Consider the following 23,956-nt stretch of genomic DNA (forward strand, 5'->3'; position numbering starts at 1 on the left):
ACATAACCCTTATGCCTGCTTTTCAACAAATGTTTTATGATCCATGGAATTTGCCACTCATAACTCTGTGTGGCAATATGTCAGGGTATTTTGTTCTTAGCCTGAAAGAGAGTTTAACTTGATGTGGGTCAACCTGATACTCTGTTAAATGGGGTCTGATACTGCTATGTCATATAAAGGGTTCTAAATAAAAAAAGCTGCAGAAATCTGAGCAACTCAAAATGTCTTCTCTCATATTCTGTGTTAAGACATTTAGGACAGTTAGGATAAAAGATTGTTTGGAGTATTGTACTTCAACAGGATGTATTTTTTCTTGGTGACATTTATCTAAGTGTGTGCTATGTTATATGCATCCATGCATTTTTCAATATTTAAAAGAAAACCTGAGGAAACATCAGGACTGTGATAACTTTATACTATAGATGTGTATGCCTGCGAAATACAAACCAGAGAGGTGTGAATTGTATCAGTGGTCACTAAAGTAGCCATGTGTTTCTGTGAACAGTAATTTGGGCTGTTAAGTTTTTGCAAAGTGTGCTGGTTTTTGGTTGGGGTTTTTGTTTTTTTAATTGAAGCCTACTATTTTTTCCAAGTTTCACTGTGTAATTTTATAATGATCTATCATCTCAAAGTCCACAGAGTCAGCCAGACTCTGTTACCTTCACAACAGGAACTACAGCTGTGAGCCACAGCTGCTTCCTAACATGTTGGGAGAACAGTAGAAAATATGAATCTCCTGTAGTATTAAGGGAGACATCACATTTGAGACATACCATTCCTGGGCAGAACTTGCTTGTACACAGGCCTGGGATACATTAAGTAGTTTTAAGGATTTATCCAAGTTTCTCTTTCATCCCAATTTACATTTTTCTTCTCCATTAAGAAGAATAAATACCTGGTAGGATTGAAGTTGAGGGAGCCTCCCTTGTGGACCTGTAAGGCGGGTTTCCTCCAAATCCCAGCACAGAGATTAACTTAATGGTAAGAAATGAACGTATCCTGTACTAGCCTGTGTTACTTGGAGTTAGTTGGCCAAATGGTGTGTCCTGGGTTTAGCAGTGGCAGTCATTTTTCTCTTTCTTGGTAGCTGGTGCAGGGCTGTGTTTTGACATTCAGCTGGGAACAGAGCTGAAAAACAATGATGTTTTGGTTTGGCCAAGGACTTTGTGGGCCTCATGCTCTGCCAGGGAGGAGGGGAGCCGGGAGGAAGCAGAGACAGGACACCTGACCCAAACTGACCAAAGAGGTATTCCATACCACAGCACGTCATGCCCAGGAGGTAACTGGGAGTTAGCCGGAAGGACTGGGTGGACTGCAGGGTTGGAGGAGGTATGGGTCGGTGCTTGGTCGGGCTGGGGGGGCAAGTTATCGGTCGCCTGGTGATGGGGTGTTGTATTCTCTTCCCTTGTTATTTCCTTTATCATTACTATTATTGGTGGTAGCAGTAGTGATTTGTGTTATACCTTAGTTACTAAACTGTTCTTATCTCAACCCGTGGGAGTTGCATTCTTTCTGATTCTCCTCTCCGTCCCTCCAGGAGTAGGGGGAGGGCAAGAAAGGGGGGGGAGTGGGTAACAAGCTGTCTGGCTGTGGGTTAAACCACGACAGTTCTTTTTGGCGCCCAACGTGGGGCACGAGGGGTTGAGATAACGACAGATCTGACTGTCACAATGCTGATTTATTGGATCTCAGAGTTGTTCCTCTTGATCTCAGAGCTTCAGAATGTTGTAACTTACTTAGAGCCGGTATTTGCTGTGTTAGTGTTTATCAACTGTGGGGTTTGGGCTAAGGTTCTTGTCTCACTGTACTTTATGGCAATCGCTTGTAATACGGGCGAGCTCCAGCAGCAGGGCGGGACGGACATGGCCGTGGACTGGTCCCTGGCCGTCCGGCTGCTCCTCACCGTCCTGGCCCTCGCCCTCGCCTCCGCCTGCGTGAGGCTCTGGGAAGCCGAGGGGGGGCGGCCCCCGGAGCCGGCGGCTGCTGAAGCGGCCCGGGAGAGCGGCCCCGGGCACCAAGCGGGAGCGGGACGGGAGGCCGCAAGGGGACGGCTGCCGGTGGAGGAGGTCGGGGCGGTCGAGGAGCGGGAGAAGGCAGCGGAGGAGCTGAGCCCCGCGGCCAAGCCCAGCCCCGCGGCGGCCGAGAGCATTCCCCGGAAGCCGCCCGCCGAGCCCCAGGAGGACGCAGGAGACCCCGCAGCATTTCCCAGCAAGGCAGAGGAGGAAGAGCTGGGCTCAGGGAAAGAGAAGCCGGTGGTGGGAGAGCCGGCAAGCACAGCAGCTGCACCAGCCCCAGTGACAAGCACGGCAGCTGCACCAGCCCCAGTGACAAGCACAGCAGCTACACCAGTCCCACTGACAAGTACAGCAGCATTGCTTGAGAGTTCTGGTTTTGAATGGCGTTTGGGTACCCTTGGGACCTGCCTGCTGATTGTGATGGTGTTCACTATGTTGGCACACATGCAGAGTGTGTTTTACCCACCACCATTGTGTCTGATCCCAAAATTTAAGCAGAGTCGGGTTTGGGTCTTGTCTGGGGTTAGACAACAATATGGGAGGACCAAGAGGTTTTCCCCAAGGCTGGACAGTCATGAGTGGCAGGGCATGTGGGACAGTATGGGCAAGTATCTAGTCCACTGGGCCCCTCCAGTGCTTTGGAAACATTGGAGATGGAAGGACAATGAATTATTTTGAACCTGGTGGGCCCATGACCCTTAAGGCCAACAGAGCAGTGATGCAACATAGAGATGGACTCATGATCGAGGGGTGGACCTAACAATGGACGCTACTGCCCAGGTTATTCATGTGTGTGAACACTGCACACAGCCTCTCCTGCTCTGGAAGACTGTTACAAGAGATGGAGCCTGGCATCATGGACCAGATGGACTCAGCAGCTTTATAGGGACTGGTCCATGCACTACGATGAGAGTGCACTTAGATAAGAGTGAGGGTATATTGAAAATGTGGGATCTGAGCATGATGTGAATGGTATGGAATAAGGGGTGGATAATGTCCTGGGTTTAGCAGTGGAAGTCATTTTTCTCTTTCTTGGTAGCTGGTGCAGGGCTGTGTTTTGACTTTCAGCTGGGAACAGAGCTGAAAAACAATGATGTTTTGGTTTGGCCAAGGACTTTGTGGGCCTCATGCTCTGCCAGGGAGGAGGGGAGCCGGGAGGAAGCAGAGACAGGACACCTGACCCAAACTGACCAAAGAGGTATTCCATACCACAGCACGTCATGCCCAGGAGGTAACTGGGAGTTAGCCGGAAGGACTGGGTGGACTGCAGGGTTGGAGGAGGTATGGGTCGGTGCTTGGTCGGACTGGGGGGGCAAGTTATCGGTCGCCTGGTGATGGGGTGTTTTATGCTCTTCCCTTGTTATTTCCTTTATCATTACTATTACTGGTGGTAGCAGTAGTGATTTGTGTTATACCTTAGTTACTAAACTGTTCTTATCTCAACCCGTGGGAGTTGCATTCTTTCTGATTCTCCTCTCCGTCCCTCCGAGAGTAGGGGGAGGGCAAGAAGTGTGTGTGGGGGGGGAGTGAGTGAAAGCTGTCTGGGTGGATTTAAACCACGACATGGTGTTAGATACCAAATAGATGTCTGAGCTCACTTAGCTTCCAGATAACAAAAAGTGGAAATTACTCCCTCAGTTATTTTTGGGTATGTACACAAAGGAATATTCTTCTATTCTGTGTTTTCTTATTAATTACCTCCTGTATCCTTAAGGTGCTGTCTGTCTTTAAAAACAGCAGTATAAATAACCAAGCAAATGCACATTCTTTGTGAATATACTAATAAAGTAGATGTTTGAAGGGAACCAGTTAAATTATCTAAATATTTGTATGCTTATTTTTGTGCATGTGTATGAACATGCAGATATGTTTGTGTTAATAAAGGTGAGTGTATGTGTATTTAGTATGCATATTGATGTACTTAGACGCATGTTTGTATACCAATATTAAATTTGAGTTAGAATCCATTGCACTGAATTATTTTAAATAGTGATCAGTATAATAAATGAGAATCTTATTCATATATATATATGTATGCATGTGTGTTAAGCAGAAATAGCTTTTTCCATATCAGTATGATTCAAAATAAAATCAAATAGAAATACTTAATGACTGGGAAGTCACTTAGTATGTGCCATGCCACTGATGTAATACCAAAGGTGAAAGCGTGAAGAGCTGTGGAATTCACGTTTATGTTTCTGTATTGAGAGCAGTATGTGACCATTCAGATGTCTTTGATGACCTTGTGGTTGCATAAGGTCCGTGTAACAGGAAAGCAGATGCAAAGGATTGCTGTGCTGAACAGCATCACCCCTTCAGCAGCATATTCCATCAGTGCCTGCCTGCCTGCTCACTTGCACCACAAGGGAGATGAAAGTCAATGTTGTATTAATCAATTAGGTTCTGCATTTGTGCCAACTTATTATTAAGGAAGGATTTATGCTCTCTCTAGTTGTGGCAGAGAGGAGTCATCTGGGCTTCTTGACACCTCAAAGCAGGGCAAGCAGTGCTGCTCTGATACAAATGTGTTTGGGATCTACATTTATTCACATCAAGTTACGATTTATTTTGTGACTAACCCTGCTGACATTAAGGGAACTATTTGCAGAGGAAGATACACTATTTAACATGCACATGGTTGGCAGGATCTGGCCTGTCAGACTTTGATGCCCACAACAAAGATTTCCTGTCATCATGGGAACTGACATGGTGTCACAAACATTCACAGCTCAAAGCTAGCTACTGTCTCAACTGGGATGAACACAGATAAAAAGTTCTTCTGTGTACAAAAAAAAAAGATACTCAGGTACTGGAAAAAGTTGTTCAAATTTGAACTGGTTTTACAGATGTTGTTTGGGTCTGGGGCTGGACATTGGTTCCCTCTTCTCTCTCTTCTTGCTGAAAGCAGAGGAAGTTGCATCACAAAGTACAGTCCAAAACTCAGATGGGCAGTGAACAGGTGGTACATTGTTTGTCAGGCTGTTTCGGATCATGGAAACCATTTGTCCAGTTTCAGATTGCTATTGCTAGCAGTGTGTCTTTTAGTTATGAGAAAGAGAAGATGTTATTTAAAACTCAGGCGACTCCTGTTTGCCTTTCAGAGCACACCAAATGGGATTTAAGAAGAAATGTTTAAAGATCAGTTGCAGGTTCTCCTGAATCTATTTTATGCAATTCTCATTTATTTCCAGTGTGAAACGTTGGAAAGAGCTGGCTCAGCAATTCAGTTCAGTGGGACATGCACAGATATACTGTGGAATTGGGGATTTGGGGCTCTAGAACAGTGAGAAAGATGGACTCCCAGCCTCACAAGGGCACGCAAGGTCTTTCCCCACGACAAGGAGGTGTCCATGAAAGACACTTGGATGTACTTCATGTATATCATCACTCCATAGCCTGGTTGCATGCAGTGCATCGAGGACCCTGAGGCTGTGGGGTTGGTGTGTGAAAAAGCTGGTCACTCCTCCAGTATCTCTGGAATTAGGGCAGAGACGCAAAAGTCAGTGATGGGTTGACAAACAGGAGCTGCGCTGCCAAAATGCGGCACAAGAAATTTCTCAGAGGAAGCGTGATACGATGGGAAACAAGCCTATGGTAACGCGTAGTGGTAACACTAACATCTTTTAAACTTTGAGCAGTATGCTGAATGATGTAACTTTTTAGCTTCTTCTAATACAGTAACATATCTCAGATTCCAAAGTGGTCGGAATAAGTAGTCAGTGACTTCTGAGAGGAACAGGCTGTGGAAGGAGCTGTTGCTGTGCAGGGGCAAGGGTATGATGCAGGAGCTCTTGAACATTCTCAGAACAGAAAGGAAGAGCCCAGTATACTGGCACAGATATTTGAGCTGTGCTGTAAGGAATAAATTTGTTAACCTTCAGCATTCTCTCTTCCCCTGTTTACCTGCTGCTATGTGTAAGGCTATACAGGGCTAGGTACACCTTTTTGTGCGTTAATAATAAATTTATAAGGTAAACCCATATTCCTGTTGATGGTGATAAAAGTAAAAACATTTTTTGAATACTCTCCCTTTTTTACTTCTCGTGGCCAGTAAACTTTCCAAGAAAACTTCTCACCTTCATCCACTGTCTCATGAACACTCTTAGGACAGTAGCAGTTGTATTGGGGGCAGTTCATTCTTCTTGCTCATGATCCAAATGGCAGCTTGCAAGAAAAGTCAATTAGTCGCAATTTGTCCCTCGGAAGAGAGGGAAATGAGCTCATGAGAGCAACTCATGGAGATCAGTGCCACATATTTGATAGTGTGCAAGTAAGCCTGAGATACAGACTTTTCACCTCCCTTACTCATGCTCTTTGAGAAGAGATCCCAGAATGGCTACCCACCTAGTATCCTCTGAGGCTGAATTACAGCAGCAGCTTAATGTTAGTTATGTGGTAATGTTATAGCCTGTGGTAAAAGGTTACCAGTAGTGACATCCCTGCTCCTTCCCTGCCACCAGCTACTTGCCCACATGGGATCTAGGACTCATGTGGCTATACTCTATTCAGCTTCTGATTTTATGGCTGTGCCCACTAAGAGATATAGGCGAGTAGACCATCAGAGCTGTAATGTCTATTTGGCGCGTGTTTGTACAGTTGCTCTAGATCTGGAAAGCAGAGGCTTTTCTTTGTGGATGCTCACTTAAGATTTCAGAATATGCCTTAATCCTGTGTTGAGATGCAAATGAGTGCTGCCATTTCTTCCATGGTGTTTGTTTTGGTCTGAACTAAGTTCATTAACCTGCTTACCTAACCCCTTCACTTAGGCGTCTCTTAGTTGTACTGGACAGAAATTCTCTTCTCAGTTGCTGCTTTGTTCCTAAAGCTCTTGTAGTTTGCCAAGAATCTAACCTGTATCAAGTAAGATTTAATGACGGATGATATCCAAATTGTTAAAACACTGACTGATTTTCTTCACTAGCTTTCTACTTCCCAAGCTTTTTTGAAGTCACAACCCAACTTTAGGATGCTGACTGTTACACAAGCCTTTCAAAGGGGGAAAAGGAGTTACAAGATGGTATCTCTCTTTACAGGCATAAGTATGTACCCATTTTGTTACCTGTTGTATTGCATTAGGATTTTCAAAGCTGCTGCCTTATTGCCATATAATATATAACGTTGTATCTATGGATTAAGAAAGATCTCTTTTTTCTTCCTTCATATTCTTTTACTTCACCTTTCACTTAAATTCTTTGACATATCTTTCACATATCCTTTCAGTTACCTTTTATTGTTAGGTACCTATTTCAACATAGAATTAGTAAATACTAATACTAATACTATAATTTATTTTCTCTCTCTCATATGTTCTCTGGCCATCAGTTTACTCTGCTCACGGGTAGTGAATGCGTAGATGTAGTTAACATCATGTGTACTTCAGGTGATACTTAAGAAATCGTACTGTTCCTCTTCATTAAAAAGAAATAATCTTGAAGCTGAAGTGAATTTAGAACTTCAGAATGCAGGAGATTCCAACAGTGACTAAGTACCAGTTGGGCGGAAATACTCTAGATACAGAAATCGAATAATTCAGTTTGATGGATCTTAATATTTCTGGCAATGATCAGGGAAGTAATTCAGTCCCCAGTGGAAACTTTGTGTTTCAGCAGATGTTAAGCGCTAATATAGCAAAAGGGAAATGTTGCTGTGGATATGTTTTTCCCCCAAAGTCTCTTTATAGATAAAAGAGATGAAGAATAAAATGAGTAGAAACACCTTAATTTAAATAGTTTTTTCTCAGAACATAAGCCTTTTTCAGTCTTGTGTTCATTCTGCTAAAACTTTGGGTATAGTGCTTTTGCCTAATAATTACTGAAGTACAAGAGACAAAATGTACATGCAGAAAATGGCTGCATATATTTTTATACAACAGGACATTATACCAATCTTTTAATTTTTCCTCTTCTAGGTAATTGGTGGCAATAAGGCATTTGGAGCTTTTAGATGGAGGCTGGGGGTGCAGGTTGTGTGCATTTTTGTGTGTGTTTGGTTGTTTTCTTCCTTCATCTGTATGACTTGTTTTAGTAGGAGGAGATTACTTATTCTGAAAGAAGTGTCAGAAAACTTAGAAAGAAGGATGTATTTTGACAGTGATCCTATGGACCATAGTCGCTATTTTTGAATGCAAAGATAGGAGATGTATTTGAAAAACAGTAACAAAACCTCTTTTTTCTCCTTAGATCCTTCAGAAGATGAAGCTGTTGAGAAAGCAAGTGACAACAGGACAGCAACTCATAAAGATTCAGATTTCAAACCTGCTGTGACAAAGAAAAGAAAGCAGGTTTGTAAATGTAGCAATCGTGTAGAGCACAGAGATGATACTGCATAAGGAAGCATAGTCCCCAAGTTTTTCAGTAATGGGAGGGTTTATTTCACGCTTTGTCTCATCTCTTAAGTAATAAGATTGTTTTATTAAATTATTTTGCCTTAAATGGAACTGATCACAGTCCAGTACATTTCAATAAATTCACTCTTGTTTTGTGCCAAGCCTGTCTGTTACAACATGACTTCGTAGTGATGAAAGCCTGGATGGTGCCTACCAAGTGTCCTCCCCTATCTTTCCTGTTTCCTCGCACACACAAGGTCTTGAAAACTGTATTTATATGCTGTTCAGCATCTCTACCTGATAATCTCCCCAGTGCAAGGTCTAAGTGAAGAGGAATTTAGAGGTCAGATGATTTTAAGAGTCTCTTGTTTGAAGGTAAATTTCCTCTTCCTGATACCGTACAGCAGAATCAAGGAAATGGCTGTTAAACAGCTAAAATTACATTGGAAACTATCTCTCCTTGAGGTTTCGGATATTAATTTTGACCTCTACATCAATAGTAAATTCACAGTGTAAATGCAGTTGCCCAAGTGAAAACCATTTTCAGAGATGGGGGGGGGGGGTGTGTGTTGTAACAGAGAAGTGTTAAATAACACAGTATCAATTACTATGCTTTGGGGTGTCCTTCCAAGGAAACCAGAGGTGAAATGAGATGATAAATATCTGAACTGGTTCCATGTTTTGATTAGGAAAGAGAGAACAGAGCAATACAGGAGAAAGCTGTATTGCCTTTGTACATGATCTACCAGGGGTCTTATACTGAGGACTTCAACTCAAGGAGGATGCTTATGGAGCCACTTTTTATCACCATTATTTTCACTTCAGCATTTGGAACTAAGTTAAGACAATTTGTTTGGAGAAGTTGCTTTGTTCTTTCCTTTCTATGAGAATGTAAGATAGCCATTACAAGTTATCCTGGCAGGGTGGACTGGGACTGCTAAGCTATAGCAGAACACAAGCCACAGCTCTTCCTGTCATATAAAAAATACTAGTTTGCATTTTGGAATTGGGTATTTTGATGTCTGGCCACAAAACTCCAGGAGTTTCATGGGAGCTTAAAGTCACGGACATGTCATGTTTGCAAAACAATTGCAAAATCAGATGTGTTTACAGAAAGCTAGTAGTTTTCTATTTTTTGTGCATATAACATAACCTGTTTTATTCATCTCTGCCTTATTCACAGGCTGGAAGCTGTTCTGCAGTGGACTTGGCACCTTAAAGCCAGTCAGGAGACAACCAAATAGAACTGCAAACATTTATATTTTTAGTTTGCAGGCTGTCCTCAGGCTTACAACGAAATGAATAATTTGTCTCCAAACTGAATGGAGTATTTGATGTGTTTACTTTGTCAAAAACTGAAAGTCAGAGTATGTGGCTGACCTAGAATGTAAGCTTCCACACTCGGGCAAGAATGTTTTCACTCTATGAATTTGCAGTAACTTGGCAACACATAAAGAAAAAAAATTGTTAGAAATATAATGCAGAAAATATTTTATGTTCTGCCTGTGATTAACAAACAAAGGATTTATGACATTTTAGGTCATAAATCACTGGTCTCAGCACAAGTTTCCTGTTTTCTTCATTTTAAGAACTTCCATGTAAAAATAGCATAAAAACAGAGCACAGGGGAGCCATGTCAAAAACCAGTTGATTTTCTGCTCTGTGCCTTGCATAAGAAAAACATGCAAACGTTGTTTTCTTAAGGGTGGTATTTAAAGAGCTATTGCGTGAGTAGGTAAGCAACTAACATTTGGATAAGGGTCAGAAGTTCAGATGCCCAAGTATTTTAGACTGCAGATCATCAAAGGTAAGTAAGCTTACAGCCATTCACCACCATGAAGTTTCTCTTTTTTTTATGGCATAATTTTTAATGTCATAATAGAGTGGACTTATTATTTCTGGGCTAATAGTATACTATGCCTAAATATATATATGCTGTTGTAAAGGAGATAATTTTGAGTCTTAACATGCATCTCTGAAGAAGCAAGACTTTGGCTACAAGCCTGCTTTGTACTTCTGTGACTGCTTTATATTTCTTTTGCTGTTGAAATAACTGCTTGCATACTGCCTTCAAAAAAGAAGCTGTGGTGTTTGGTGATACTATTAAGTAACTGAATGAGGGGGTATCAGTGAGGAAATTTGGTTTCTATTGGAGGATGTTTTTCAGCCCTGTGCCACAGTTTTATTCTTTTCTCATGCAGCTACCTGTTGGGAGTGTTCTGCATATTTATGTAAAATAATTCACTATATATATGGAAGGAGAAATGGGCCTGAAATGAATGCATAACATTTTTCAATATGCCGAAAGAGCAGTAGCACTTTCTAGGATAGGGAAACGTCATCCTTTACTGGAGGAAAGAGATTCAGGTTGTCCCCTTTCTGCCACTTTGATTGCTTGTTAATATCCCTTGACTAAATCAATCCAAAGGCTTGTTCTCCAAATAAAGTATATTGAATGTGGAATTTATGATTAAAACATCTGGCAAGTGGTCTTTGATTATCTATGGACAGCTGGGATGTGTATGGGTAGAGCAGGAATTGATAGCAGAGACTACCTCTGTTTCAGTCTCAATGTGTGGGAGTGTTCATTTTAGGGATAGGAATGAAAAAATATATGGTGGTGTTTTAAAAGCACTTGAATCAGAGTCAGGAGAGATATTATTAAAAAAGAAAGCAAGCAAAAATAAACCCAAAAAGCTTATTTTAACCTTGCAACAACTATTATTTGAAGTGAGATTCTACTTCCAGTAGTTCCCTTGATTTCTGGTTAAGATAATATCTGTTTATACCTGAGAAAATCATACGAACACATGTATCTTGTTGAGGCAAGGTATGGTCCCTATCACTTCTCATGGGTAGGTATTGATCCAGCTCTAGTTACAGAGTGCTTTGCTGGCTGTAGGCAGTCCTCAACCAAATTGTCTCTGGTCATTCCCAAGTACCATTTCAAATCTCAACCAGTTTCATGGCCACGTCTGTAGAGTTTTGCTGCCTTTACAAGTGCAATCATAGAATCATAGAATAGTTAGGGTTGGAAAGGACCTTAAGATCATCAAGTTCCAACCCCCCTGCCATGGGCAGGGACACCTTGCTCTAAACCATATCGCCCAAGGCCTTGTCCAACCTGGCCTTGAACATTGCCAGGGATGGAGCATTCACAACCTCCTTGGGCAACCTATTCCAGTGCCTCATTACCACAGTAAAGAACTTCTTCCTTATATCCAATCTGAACTTCCCCTGTTTAAGTTTTAACCCATTACCCCTTGTCCTACCACTACAGTCCCTAATGAAGAGTCCTTCCCCAGCATCCCTGTAGGCCCCCTTCAGATACTGGAAGGCTGCTCTGAGGACTCCACGCAGCCTTCTCTTCTCCAGGCTGAACAGCCCCAACTTTCTCAGCCTGTCTTCATATGGGAGGTGCTCCAGTCCCCTGATCATTCTCGTGGCCCTCCTCAGGACTTGTTCCAACAGTTGCATGTCCTTTTTATGTTGAGGACACCAGAACTGCTCACAATACTCCAGGTGAGGTCTCACGAGAGCAGAATAAAGGGGCAGGATCACCTCCTTCCACCTGCTGGTCACACTCCTTTTGATGCAGCCCAGGATACGGTTGGCTTTCTGGGCTGCAGGTGCACACTGCCAGCTCATGTTCATTTTCTCATCTACCAGCACCCCCAAGTCCTTCTCCTCAGGGCTGCTCTGAATCTCTTCTCTGCCCAACCTGTAGCTGTGCCTGGGATTGCCCTGACCCAGGTGTAGGACCTTGCACTTGGCATGGTTAAACTTCATCAGGTTGGCATCAGCCCACCTCACAAGTGTGTCAAGGTCCCTCTGGATGGCATTCCTTCCCTCCAGCGTATCAACCAAACCACACAGCTTGGTGTCATCGGCAAAGTTGCTGAGGGCGCACTCAATCCCACTGTCCATGATAGCAACGAAGATGTTAAACATGATCGGTCCCAACACCGATCCCTGAGGGACACCACTCGTTACTGGTCTCCAGCTGGACATTGAGCCGTTGACCGCAACTCTTTGTGTGTGGCCATCCAGCCAGTTCTTTATCCACCGAGTGGTCCATTCATCAAATTGATGTCTCTCCAATTTAGACACAAGGATGTCGTGTGGGACAGTGTCAAACACTTTGCACAAGTCCAGGTAAGATGACATCAACTGCTCTACCCCTGTCCATATGTTCTGTAGCCCCATCATAAAAGACCACCAAATTGGTCAGGCAATGGCTGTGGTTGCATCATTGCACAGAAAGCAGAAGCAAGCAATAGGTCATTTGTGTTAAGCATGATAGTATCCTGTTTTTTATAGCTAAATTAGCCAGGGGAGTGGAGAGTAAAAGGGAAATGTAGGCATAATGTGAACAATTAAACTCCACAAAATGTTTCTGATAAGGATGTGAGAGTGGGCTTGGAAAGCCACAAAGTGCTGGGTAGGGTCATATAGTACTAGTTGTCGTGAAATGTCCTCCTGTTAAGGGGAGGGAAGTGCAAGGAGGACTCAGAAAGGCTCATATAGTCTGAACTTCTGTTAACTTGTCTTTTGTCATGTTGAAGCTGCCTTCACAAGGGAACAAAGGAGCAGCTTCTCTGGCTTTAAGCTGGGCTCCCATTTCTGCTGATAGTTTTCTTCCAGGCTTTCCCCAGGGAGCAGTGCTGGATTTGCTGTTCCTGAGCTTTTAGTGCTACATGTGATGAGACTTCTCCACAGTTTCTCACAGGAGCAGATTTTTCCATCCAAATGCATCCTAGTATTAAGGAGCTTTTTCCTGCAGCTTAGCCTGTTTTCCCATTGCTCTTCATCAAGTCACATATTAAGCTCTAAAACCCGTCTATGTAGATTAGTTTGCATTTCCATGAAGCGAAAGTCCCTAAGAAGACAAAAGAAAAAGGAATCACTATGCTCAAAACAAGGAAAGCCTGTGCCTCACTTCCTCTGTTTTGGACCATTTTAGGTATCTAAGGACAAATCCTAAACCTAGCTTATGTGAACAGGGACTCTGGTACAAATGGAGCAAGTCAGCCTGCTCACTCAGGCACAAAAGAGGGTTAATGGTAGCAACACATGTTGGATGAAGATTATTCTGAAATGCACCATGTATTTTGCTTGTGTGTGTTTGACCCTGCCTGCTATGGGGAGACAAAGCAAGAATGGGGTAGAACAAACTCAAAACATGTTTTCCTAAATTTTGTATTACAAATGTAAAAGGAAATCCAGGGTATGATTGTTTCCAATTATTCTTGCCCAGTTTCCTGGCATCTTTCACTGTCTGGATGATCACCTTAGACCCAGTTATTGTAGAGCCCTATTGGCAAAGTTTAGACAAACAATCACACACAATAATAGAGGTTAAAAATACAAAGTTTGTGAAAACTTTTGTTCATGTTTTCCTCTTGATTTTTTTTTTAGATGTATCAAAACCTGCTTTTCACCATTTTATGGAATTGTGGCTACAGCTTACATGTTTACATGTTTCAACTTCCTGTTCTTTTATTCTACTCGTAGTTACAACATAGATCTGAATTCCAAAGTTACTCCATATACATGTAACTATAAGAATGTGATCCCTTCTGTAGGTGGGAAAGCTTGGTTTTGTTTTTATTTCTCTAACTAGCATTTTACTTCCTGTACCCCCTCTTAGCTCCCTTTGGTGAATTTCTCTCTCGCCCCCCCCCCCCCCCAGTGATCAGATAACTGATGTTGAATCTTTCCTTTTTGTTTTTTTTAATATGTGCTTTGCAGCCTACAGAGTGTTTTCTAGGTCAGCCAGAAGAAAAACAAGAGACTCCTGTAAAGGCAAAGAAGGGAAAGAAGGTACGAATGTCCTAGAGAGTGTTTGGGAACTGGGCAGTGGGTGTATGTGCTAAGTATTCTCTCAAAGTAAGGAAAAGAGGGAAAAAACCCCCAAACCAACACTTTGCTTTTAAGCATCTGGAACGAATTGCAAGAAAAAGAATAAAACATCCTGCATGAGAAACATTTCCTAGTTTCCCCATCCTCCTTGAAGGAACAGAGTTTGCTCAGGTGTCCTTGCTCTTGCTCTTAGGGAATTCCTCATTAGTATCAGGCTTCTTCCCTCCAGGGTGCTATAATTTTCCTGAAGGAACCAAGGGACCCAACAAATGACATAATGGTTGTGTGGAATAGCACCTTATGCTGAATTTCCAAGTAAAATCAGCCTGATAGTTCTGTTTTGCTGTCTGCTAAATCAGAGATTCCCAAACGTGGGTCGCTTAAAAGGCAGGTATTGGGGCTGGGGCTGGAGAAGAGCAGCGGTTTATAGGAACAGCAAAGAGGTTCAGTGGGCCTCATGCAAATGCTGTGTATGCTGCAGATGGCTTCTGGTCATTCTTTGGGAAGACAGTTATTGCATGGCAGAAAAATACAGTGGTGACAAATGAGAGTGAATCTTGGGAAGGAAGGGATGCTATGGGTTCCGGCACTGCAAAAACCTGCCAAACAGCCAGATGTCCAGTGGAAAGTGTTCCAGGGACTGCAGAGGACTTTGTACCAGGCCAAAGGTGGGCTGAGGGGATGGCATAAGGACTTCATTTTCGTGTATCCCATGGTCAAAGATTCATTTGGGGCTTTGCAAGCACACAGTTGACTTTAAGTGGAGGTAAAATGGGCAGTAGCCGAAGAGGCAGACAGATGGGAGAGGCAGCCTTTGCTGTGGTGTGGAGTGTCTTTAACAACCCCCATATGGCTCTTCCCTCTTCAGCTTTCTGCCACTTATGCTGCCATTACAGGTGTATTGGGCAAGACAGAGAGACAGAGTGCTCAGATATGGAAGAGAAAGAGGGAGCGGGTGCTGGGGTGGAGTGAGGGAAAGAGGGATGGAAGATCTGTCCCCTGTGTTGAAATTCCTGCTATAGATCTCATCAAAATTTCCATTAATCTTTGCTGCCCTGGACCTTAACCTGCTGAATTTGCCCTGAAGGTACCCACAATCCCTTCAAAGCTGCCAAAAATGCTTCTATTCCCACCTCATTTGTCCATGAAATCTCACGTTGCCTCCCAGATTTGTGCCCTTTTGCTCCATCTGAGCCACGCTCTCCTGCTCCTTTTCACTTCTAAGCTTGTACTGCCATGCATCCTCATGAGGCAAGTTCAGTTTAGCTTACACAGCTGAGAAACCTTACTGTGGCCTTTCCCAAAGGAATCTCTTCTCAGTGAGAACAAGAGAGGCTTCACATTCTTGCCATTGTCTCCAGGCAATCCTTTAAAACCTACTGTTTTCTTAAATGCTGGCAGACTATTCAGACAACAGGAACCCATGGTGATTCTACTCCCATGATCCATTTAATTATAGGGAAAAATACAGCAACACTTCCACTTAAGTTAAAATTCAGACCCAGGTATTTGTTTACATTCCTAAGGTATAAAACGTGATCATTATGAATTCATGTCGAGGCTCTAAAAATTATTAGTTTGGTTCACAGGATACACATTTGGAAGAACAGAGCAGGTGCTGAACAATTTCTAGTTGACTTCTGATTTTGTGAGCTCTTTAACTCATTTTCATCACTATTTTTTTTGTATTCTGTGAATACAGCCAGCCATCTTTCCTTCCAAAATAGATAGGTAGTTACCTTGTTTTAATCAAAATATAACCAAGACACATATAACCACACAATGCCTGTTATGTGTTAAAAATAATAAATTACGAAAACCCCCATAATTTTCCAACTGAGAGTTAAGTGTAAAAATAACAAATTTCACAAAGCAGCTTTCAGTTCATGGAGTGCACAAGAGTTTTGTCTTCAGGCTCAAGGTCAATCTCATCAAAGTATCTGAACTTGCATCTGAAGTCTGCATTCTCACGACAACAGGAATCTTGTCCCATTGTAAGGTGTTTTTCTAATTAAGCTGTAATTAAACCAATATAACTGTATAAAGCTATCAAGTAACATTTATTTACAGTGGTGTTAGCCAAAGAGCAGAAATTACAGAAGTGGCATACTTACCCATTTTATTTGTTTTTTTTTATAGAAGAAAATTTCTGATATTTTGGAAAAATCCGCTCCAAAACCTGGTGTTCCTGCAGATCTACAAAATCTGCTCAGCCAGCATTTTGGTGAAAACCGTTCAGTGATTGAAATAGAGGAATTAAAACTGTCAGGTAACTTATTCTATATTTAATAGATAAATACTGTTTTTTCATGATACTGTTGAGTTCTTTTTCTGCAGAAGGAAGAGGATTGTGGGGACAGATCTTGAGTTGTGCTTTTTATGGAAATATATTCTTATACAGTACATTAATTTGCTATTTGAGATGTTAGTTTCTTTAGAATAAATAAGGTTTCTTGGAGTTACAGAAATGAAAAGGAATATTGTTTAAAAGTGTCCTTTTATTGCAAAGTATTATTTTCAGGAGCTCAGTTTTCTAATAGGAATTATATGATTCCTAATAATAGCTTCCAAGATGCTGAGAGACTGAAAATGTTTATCACAGTTGATCCAGGTGCACAATAGGAGGACTGACAATAGGAGTAAACAAAGAAGTAATGAGACATTATTCTGATGTGGTTGAGGTCATAGAATCACTGAGATGTTGAATGTAATAGTTTTTCAAGGAGTGGCATGAAATGAGATGATGGTTTTCGTCCAAGTGTAAAGTGGCCAAGTTTTAACCATGATGAGGACCCTTTTTGGTTTCCTGTATTTTGTCTACAGTTAAAACCCTGTGGTAGAAAAGGCAAAGCAGGGTAGAGCAGGGTTAGCTTCTGTCAGTTGGAGGTTGCATTAGAGATGAAGATAACAATGAACTTCTTTTCTGCTTATACTGTAGATGAGGAGGCACTGTCGTTTGACACTGTCCATTATTTGCTAGTAGTACTCGTGAAGAGCAAATAGCCTGCTAGCTAACCTACATACATATACCTATGATACTTGGACTCTTAATGATCTGTGCCCAATATAGGAGCCTTCTAGCCCGGCAGTGATTTCTCTGTTTTAATATTTAAGCCTGTCTTTCTAGGTAAATATTCTCCTTAACATCTGTGATTCTAGGTTGACCCTTCTTTTTTTTCTATAGGGCAAGTTCAGCTTTCTTGTTGAATGGAGAAAACTGGGAGAAGTCCTATACAGATTGCTTTTAAAAGCTTGTCTTAAGTACTTTTAGACCTTTAGGGTTTTTAGCAAATAATAAATTACTTTGGTTTCTTTCTTACTGAAAGAGCCCTTTAGGCTAGTGAAATGGCTCATTTCCATATGGATTAGCTCTTGAGCTCGATGGAGATAACTTTTCTTTCTTTTTATGCTGGGATTTGGAGGCTTAGAGTGCTTGTGGAGTTTACAAACTTCTACACCTGTCAAGTCCTTCATGTCAAAGTACTGAGCAAGTAACAAGCAACTACTTGGAGTTGTGTGTTCTTGTTAATTGACATGGTGCAAAAGGTCAGGTTTGTAGACGACATGGTCTCTCGCTGCAGTCTGGGGTCTCTTGCTGCAGTCTGGAGTGTTTTTTCCCCTCTTTCTGAAACTCATTTAAAATTGTTAATTTGAAGCGTTGTTAGACTCTTGGTGAAAATTCAGTGATTGAAGCTCATGTTCTTCAGAAATGGTCTATTAGAAGCCACCAGCATCAAGTGCATCTTTTAAACACAATTTTACAAGTAAATCAGCTGCTAATTCTTCAGTTGTACATTCATTCCCTTTGGAACTCAAGTTCTAGTATATGTCAGTCTCTGAGTTTAATAAAAGGGTCAATGCAAAATAAAAGTTTTAGCAAGACAACACCTGTTAAATGGAAGATACAGTGATGTAGAGTGGCTGTGCTCAAGAAACTACACAGGCAGGACTTCAGCTAGGCATCAGCTACAAACTACAGACCAATGTTTGTCACATTGTCTGTTCCAGTGGAAATCATGGATTGATGCTGCCAGCATTGTCACAGTGCATCATGCACGTGAGCATGAATAACGTCTGGGGAAACCTTATAATTTAGTTAAAATATGTCAGCAAACATCCATAGAAGGCACCCTGAGGTGCTGTGCTTCATGCAGAATGATGACAAATACGTGTGTCCCTGAAGACAGAATGGTTAATGCTCTATGGGAGCATATTGTTCCATCAGGCAAAGACCCTTGACAACAATGGCAAGTTTTCAGACAACTTCATTTTAATCACCTTCTTAAGAACGTAGATTTTCTAGACAGACACTGAAGAAAGGACCTTCCAAAGAACAAGTTAGGACCTTGTCTTTCTCCACTTCCTCTGCGTGAAGCTTAAAATTAAGTGTCTGTCACAAAGTGCTTGTAAGACTTAACTAGTTAACACAGTGACCAGCTTAAAAGATAGGCAGTCATCAGGAAATAAAGGAAGAGGAAGGCATTAAAATGAAGTGTAGGTGTTACAATTAGGGTCAACATAGTTAGGTAGATTATCACAATATGAAAGGCCAGAAAGAGGAACAGACTTATTGACAGGTAGATTATTGACCGATTCTTGCATTTGCACATTATGAGTTGTTTGGGTGATCTGCAGATTTATTGCTTCATAGGTAGATTAACCTTTGATTCACAAATGGTAATTTATTGGTGATGGGTTTCAACACACTTGTGATTTCATTAATATAACTAGTGGTTATCCTGCAAAAGTATGTGCTTCTTTTCCTGTTAAAAATACATCAACAGAACAATGTTTTCCTTTGTTTTCAGATTCCTGCTTTTTGCCAGCCAATGATCTCACCCACAGTTTTTCTTCATACCTGAAGGAAAGTGAGTTAAAATGTTGGTCTGGATGAGATGAAAGTTGTATGGAAAATATTGTTAATATTGAGTTCTTTATCTGTACCTCCAAATATTTTTAAGTGTTAATGACTTTAAGGGTTTGCTTTTTTCTTTTCTTCACGACAGGTCTTGTTTTTCTGGCTCTTTTTTACTTTGTCACTTTTTTTTTGTATCAGAATTTTGTATTGCTAGGGATTATTTGGCAGTAATTTATTGTGGCTTCATAAATAGGTGTATGTATTGTCTTACAGTAAAAATCCTGCAGCTGTCTGCTGACAAGAACCAGGAGAATTTGTATTCTTCTGTTTATTTATATAGAACTTCTGGTCTGGTAAATGTTTCCTTTCAATTGATTTTCTGGGATTCAAATCGCCATATGTGGCAAATACAGACAGTGTCACCTTACGAACTGTTGATTTTTAATGCTTATCTAATTTATTCAGTTATGTGATATTTCTGGATTTTATTTATTTTGGGCATTTTATTTTCCAGTTTCTCAGCCATGACTAAAAGTTCAAGTGTTGCCAGAGATCCAAACCCCATAGGAGTCAGTGTGTGTGTTCTTGCTGCTGGCTACCATTCATCATGTACTCTTTTAATTTAAAACTGTGGCGTGTCATACTTTCTGTGTATGTGTACATGGGCTTTTTCATTGCAGTCTGTCCTAAGTGGGCAAAACTCCGTAAAAACCACAAGGAGAAGAAGTCGGTGGTGATGTTGGTTATCTGCAGTTCTGCCCTTCGTTCCTTGGAACTCATCAAGTATGTCGATAGCAAATATTACGTTGAGTTTGGCAGTCAGTCAGAGGTTTTGTCTTGGAACCACAGACATAAAGGCAAAACTGGGCCACTGTCCTCTGCTAGCCAACAAATTCACTGACTTGAACTGATGCAATATGCCTTGCTTCTTTAAACTGTGGGAGTCTGGTGTTTGGTTTTAGGTTGAAGTAACAGTACTTCAGTTGCATAGAAGTGCTATTTTTATTAATAAAAAAAAAAGTGTAAATTATTTGGGGGAAACATACAACATGTTACATCTGGGAACAGAGTAAAGCCATAAAACATCATGACCCACCACTAGAAATCATGACTTTGCACCAAAGGCCATGAGGACATTAATTCCAGGGCATCAAGTGCCAGTGCATGCATCTGCCCTGAATGCTTCCAGGTTCTCAGCCTGACAAAACTGTGCAGAGATGATTTTCAGTGTGCCCTGTCCTCTTCTTTCCCCTTATTTATCCTCCTCCCTCTCATTCCAGGAGTCTTGATGGCTTTGATGAATTAATGTATACCTCACAAATTTCAGCATTGTCTTTTGTGTTTTGACCTCATTTCCTGTGATTTTCTGTCAGTTCCGTGAAAAGATGGAGAGTTGACTCCATGCCACAGATGGAAGCGTATATACAGCAGATATGTTAGTAGTGCTTACCCCCTGCATGCAGATATTGCCCTCTGAGACTTAAGTGATTTATATGTATACTTGTGTATAAACTTTCAGCTTTGCACAGGAGAAAATTAAAATTTTGTGCACTGCAAGAAGCATGCAGACAAAGCTGTCTCAAATGGCATTCATTAAGTACTGAGTATGTTGTGTTCTGCTTGATTAATACAGAACATAGAGTTTGCTACTGTGTGCCAAAATGGAGTGGCAGAAAAATAAGTGAGGTTTTCTGACAAATGAGGTTTGGTTAACTGGAATTGGAAAGATCTCTTCAGTAAAGGCTGTAGCAGCCTAGGTTTCCCCAGCAGCCACGCTGCAGGAAGACTCTAAAACATAGATTGGTCCATGCACAGATCTTTCCTTTTGTGCACACACATGCATGTTCATTCATGCCTATATCTCAGTAGCTGAGATATTTTTGAATTCGAATTTGTGGATTAGTCAGTTTTGAACTAAGTTAGCTATGAAAGCACAGGCCATAATTATTAAATAGTTGAAAAGCTATCTTAACAATATTGCCCCCTACTGATACCCTCTGTCGTGTTTGTCCAGTTGTTGATGACTATTGATCAAGTAGCAAACAGGAATGTACCATAGTGTTTAAAGTACAAGCAGGGGTCAGTGGGGGACTGAGAAAAGACAATTAGTTTTACTTTCCCTCTCTGTGGTCTTAATCCTAGCCCTGATGCTTGCATTTCCTTTTTCCATATTTTCATTGCTAGGTCAATGACAGCATTTAAAGGAGACTGTAGAGTTCTCAAGTTGTTTGCAAAGCACATAAAGGTAAGAGGGAATTCTGATAGAACAACTAAATGACTAACTAGTGTCGTATCATTTTCTTAAGTGTTTAGCAATAGTGCCTTTCATATAGTGTTCTTTAGTAACATTGATTGCCATTTGAGAAATCTAGTCAAATGTCATCTTCCATATCTCTGGTGCAGTCCTATGCAGAATGTAGACGCTTATGCATTTGCAATGTTTTAAAGATGTTCCACATTCTTGTGAGGTACTCATTCAAATGGCTTTTGCCTGTTTAAATAGAAAGTTCTCACACATAGGTTTGTAGAAGCAAACTGTACTAGCAGCCACATTTGCATTCTGCCATTGAATGCCTGGATACCCAATATCCGTACCTGTTGGAGGGCACACATTGTGCAGATGCTGAAAGTAACGAATGGACATTTGGTCTTTGATATAAATGCTGTCAAACACACAAATGTCACTTGCTTTAATTCACCCTTTTCCCAGTGTCTTCATCTTACAGTTTAGAGCTAATTCAACTTTACCAATTTTCCAGATATTTCCAGATACTTTGTTTAGATGCTGAAGGAAGCATACTGTTCTCACCTCCAAAAACAGCTGGTGCAGTAGCAGATTTTTGAAGTTGAAAATGACTGATCTTCTAGAGAAGTGTGATGCTCAGCTGGCTGTTAGATTTCTTGAACTTTCTCCCAGATATATCAGTTTGACAGTTTGAAAGATGAATAGCATTTGATATTTGATGGTGTTCTAGAAGGAGATACTGTGAGATTTTGAATTGATTTCGAGCTCTTTGAGAAGAAATTTTTAAACAGTCATGCGTTTACTGTGGTTTGTCTTTCTCTTTCCAAATTAGATTAAAGAACAGTTGAATATGTTGGAGAAAGCTGTGTTCCACATTGGGGTTGGAACTCCTGGGAGAGTAAAAGCGCTAGTGGAGCAAGGTAGGAGAGCAAGGAGGGTTTTCTCCGAAGGTATCTTATACTTGGACTCATGAGAAGCAAGACTTAAATTGGTTTTGAAGTGCTGAGGTTGTCATGAATCTGTGAATTTGGGCATTAAACTGTACAGTTCCGTTTCTCCACTTCTAATATGTCAGTCAAAATGGGTCAAGATTTTTGTAGTTGATTTTATGATCAATTTAAGCTGTCATAAATCAGTACTAGGTGAGAAAGGCAGATTAATACTCCCCCCCCCCCAGTCAGTGCCCATTTATTCCTGCTTCCTGATTCTTGTGCTAGCTCAAGAGTCTGTTTGGCAGCTCAGTGAACTGATCCCAATTAGAACTGATCCCAGTTAAAACCAGTGTGCACACAAAATCATGTAACAAGCAGACAGAGGTGGGGGACTTCCTCTTTTTGCCCAAATACTGATTTATGCTGACTTGAAAGTGATTACAAAACCATGGTGTAAGATACAAAGCTGCAGGAAACCAAACACTGCAAGTAATCAAAAGGAAATAATGGCAAAGTCATTGTATCATATGTCACTCTGAGCTCAGTGTAAACTTTTGTGAGGGGTGAATGATTTTCTTGATGATTTGATTTTATTTCTGATTTGCCTGTAGTGAAATTAATTATGCTATGTAAATCTTTTCCCTAAATTTTTAGTATTTTTAGTTATTCAGTAGACATTATGTACACTAAGAAAACAAACAACAAAGTGACAAGATGATAAGGCCACAGACTGGCTGTGGACTGGGAGTCTATTGCTCTTTCCAAAAGGGCACAGGAGTAACATAGTTTTGTTGCTTCCTCTGCCCTCTTATCGACATTAAATCATTACTGCTCAGCACATCAGCACATTGCCATGAGTGTGGTAAGACATTGAAATAGGTTGTTGATGCCCATCCCTGGAAAGTGTTGAAGGCCAAGTTGGATGAGGCTTCAAGCAAACTGGTCTAGTGGAAAGTGTCCCCCTGTGGCAGGGGTGTTAAAGCTAAATGATTTCTAAGGTCTCTGCCAGCCCAAATCATTCTATGATTCCGTGTTGTTTGGAGGCGGCTTGTGGCAGGGACACAAGGAGTGTCATCTCAAGATCTGCTCCTTTTTTGACAGCTTAGTGTAGAGTGCCAGTTCACTAGAGAATGGAGAATAGTCAAAACTGATACAAAAAGTTGTGGCTATCACCAGAAGACCAGGGAAAAATAGAACAGCTGGAGGGCCAGTTTTCTTCTTTCTCCACCATTTATTTGGAGGATAAAGGAAGTGTTCAGCAGCACCACTGACCTGACTCACATTCACATAGCACCTAGTCCTCTAAATTGCTAAGCATTGTCAATTCCCATTAACAGGAGTTTTCAGGCTATGGTCCTTGTAACTTACCAGCTCCTCATCGGCTGTGGAAATTCAGTTCCTGAGGTTTCATCAAGAGGAAGCTTGAGGAATTATTGTTTGGCAGGATGTTAGTTCTTGACAAGCCTGGCAACGGTAGTTGTTCTGCTTCTGTGTTTATCTTCCAAAAAGGCATGGGATTATGCAGTTAAGGGAGTTTGCAGTATCAGTGCATTAGTTTTCCAACCAGCAAATGTAATACTTAAGTGTTCAAAGATTAGTTTCCTTAGAAACAGACAGCAAAAGATATAAAAGCCGTAAGTAATTTTGATAAGCACATGTCATAGTATCTGTCGTTGTTTAAGCCCAGCCGTAAATCAGAACCACGCAGTCTCTCTCTCA

General features: G+C 41.2%; 1 protein-coding gene across 7 annotated transcripts in view; it reads left to right on the forward strand.

Annotated features, from left to right (window-relative positions):
- The window catches only part of CMSS1 (cms1 ribosomal small subunit homolog), a 242,367-nt gene that overhangs the window by 213,780 nt on the left and 4,631 nt on the right, over window positions 1-23,956 (forward strand). For 5 of the 7 annotated variants that reach the window (XM_061366605.1, XM_061366607.1, XM_061366601.1 and 2 more), the window contains 7 exons: window positions 8,195-8,295; window positions 14,092-14,163; window positions 16,342-16,471; window positions 19,011-19,070; window positions 19,741-19,843; window positions 21,245-21,305; window positions 22,138-22,225. In XM_061366605.1, coding sequence (XP_061222589.1) covers window positions 8,195-8,295; window positions 14,092-14,163; window positions 16,342-16,471; window positions 19,011-19,070; window positions 19,741-19,843; window positions 21,245-21,305; window positions 22,138-22,225 — 615 coding nt within the window. Of the gene's footprint in view, window positions 1-7,014; window positions 7,055-7,943; window positions 7,978-8,194; window positions 8,296-14,091; window positions 14,164-16,341; window positions 16,472-19,010; window positions 19,071-19,740; window positions 19,844-21,244; window positions 21,306-22,137; window positions 22,226-23,956 lie in introns of those variants that run through there. The other 2 variants (XM_061366604.1, XM_061366608.1) reach the window with 2 other exon arrangements.

The sequence above is a fragment of the Neopsephotus bourkii genome, unplaced genomic scaffold (assembly GCF_033783945.1).
Source record: "Neopsephotus bourkii isolate Nb327-2 ecotype Australia unplaced genomic scaffold, CSIRO-AGI_Nbou_v1 NB_1350, whole genome shotgun sequence".
Classification (NCBI taxonomy): Eukaryota; Metazoa; Chordata; class Aves; order Psittaciformes; family Psittacidae; genus Neopsephotus; species Neopsephotus bourkii.